At 40.8% G+C, this 1,440-nt stretch overlaps 1 protein-coding gene across 1 annotated transcript; it reads right to left on the bottom strand.

Annotated features, from left to right (window-relative positions):
• Positions 1-1,006: 1,006 nt before the first annotated feature.
• LOC131922725 (keratin-associated protein 19-4-like) lies at positions 1,007-1,231 on the bottom strand. Its single transcript, XM_059277565.1, has one exon. The coding sequence runs from the start codon at positions 1,229-1,231 to the stop codon at positions 1,007-1,009; it is 225 nt and encodes a 74-aa protein (XP_059133548.1).
• Between the last annotated feature and the right edge of the window lie 209 nt (positions 1,232-1,440).

The raw sequence follows: 1,440 nt of genomic DNA, 5'->3' as shown, positions 1-1,440 counted from the left end.
CTTGTTCTGAAAATCACATCTTGTTGTGATTAAAGGTGTCAGTTTGCCACATTGGTATCTTTATAAATACTAAATTTATATTTTTATTAAAAATTGAGAATTTTATACATTGATCTTTTTTATTTAAAATTTCTCCTTTTTGGAGTTGTAGAGACTGTTTAGCAGCTAAGGGCACTTGTTACTTGCTCTTTTAGAAGACCTGAGTTCAGTTCAGATACCAGCACCACACTGCCTGGTTCATGACCATTTGTAGCTCCAGCTCCAGGGGATTCAGCACTTTTTCTGGCCTCCACATGTGGTACATACACAATAAACATTTAAAAAAAAATGTTTTTAAAAAATCTTTAAAACATAATCATGCTCCTCCCCACAAAAAGCACCTAATGCACATCATTCTTCTTAAAAAGGGCACAGATGTTAGGCATTCTCATTCAACCATGTTGGAGTGTATAGTCATGTGCTTACCTCAGCCTTTATAAAACTGGACAAGTTATGCAAATTAATTCAAGTCTGAAGTTTTATGAAGGCTCAGGACCACATTTGAACAGGGGAAATAAACCATCTTAGCCTTACAAGTTCAGTCGTCCTTCCTGCATTTAACTCTTCCAGGCCTCTGTTTAAAGGAGGCTCAACCCAACCACAGCTCTATAGTGGATTAAAGACCAGAGGTTGGCTCTGTTTCTAAGTGTCTGTTTTGCCATAGCATTTACTTATTTACTTTACTAAAGTACGATAATGATAGTGCTCTCTCTCTCTCTCTCTCTCTCTCTCTCTCTCTCTCTCTCTCTCTCTCTCGCACACACACACACACACACACACACACACACACACACACACACACACATTATACACAAATGACAGTGAGGAATGAAAACATACAATAAATAGTAAATAATGTGAACGAAATTTAGCTTTATTGAAAAGTAAAATTATAAATTTTCCTACATATTAGTGCCCTGGGATTTTATAAGTAAATGACCCAAAATGAGCCAGCTGGCCTAAATTCTTAGTAGAACCCAGACATTCTTCCATAGCAGCATGGACGATAGGTGCTGTATGCATATCGAGAGCCACAGCCACAGCCATAGCCATAGCCCAGGCCACCATAGCCATAGCCCAGGCCACCATAGCCATAGCCCAGGCCACCATAGCCATAACCTAGGCCACCATAGCCATAGCCCAGGCCACCATAGCCGTAGCCCAGGCCACCAAAGTAGTTTCCGTAGCACATGCTGTCAGGAATGGGAGTTTTCTTGAGGCAGACAAGGAGCTTCTGGATTGTGAGTCTGCAAACCAGGTGTGGGTCCTTTTATATGGCCTGAATGGCATGTGAGGCAAACCACAGAGTCCTCCAAACTCATTACCATTAAAATAAAAAACAAGTAGGCCATCAGCAAACATCCTACCCATGTGTCCAAGACAGGATTGTCACTGTGTCAG

This window comes from Peromyscus eremicus, chromosome 12 (assembly GCF_949786415.1).
Source record: "Peromyscus eremicus chromosome 12, PerEre_H2_v1, whole genome shotgun sequence".
Taxonomy (NCBI): Eukaryota; Metazoa; Chordata; class Mammalia; order Rodentia; family Cricetidae; genus Peromyscus; species Peromyscus eremicus.
Note: the sequence above shows the minus strand (reverse complement) of the source record. Positions and strands in the feature narration are given on the sequence as shown.

Bases quoted from the DNA above. Each gene is read 5' to 3' on its own strand.
- LOC131922725 (XM_059277565.1), bottom strand. From the start codon at position 1,231: ATGTGCTACGGAAACTACTTTGGTGGCCTGGGCTACGGCTATGGTGGC.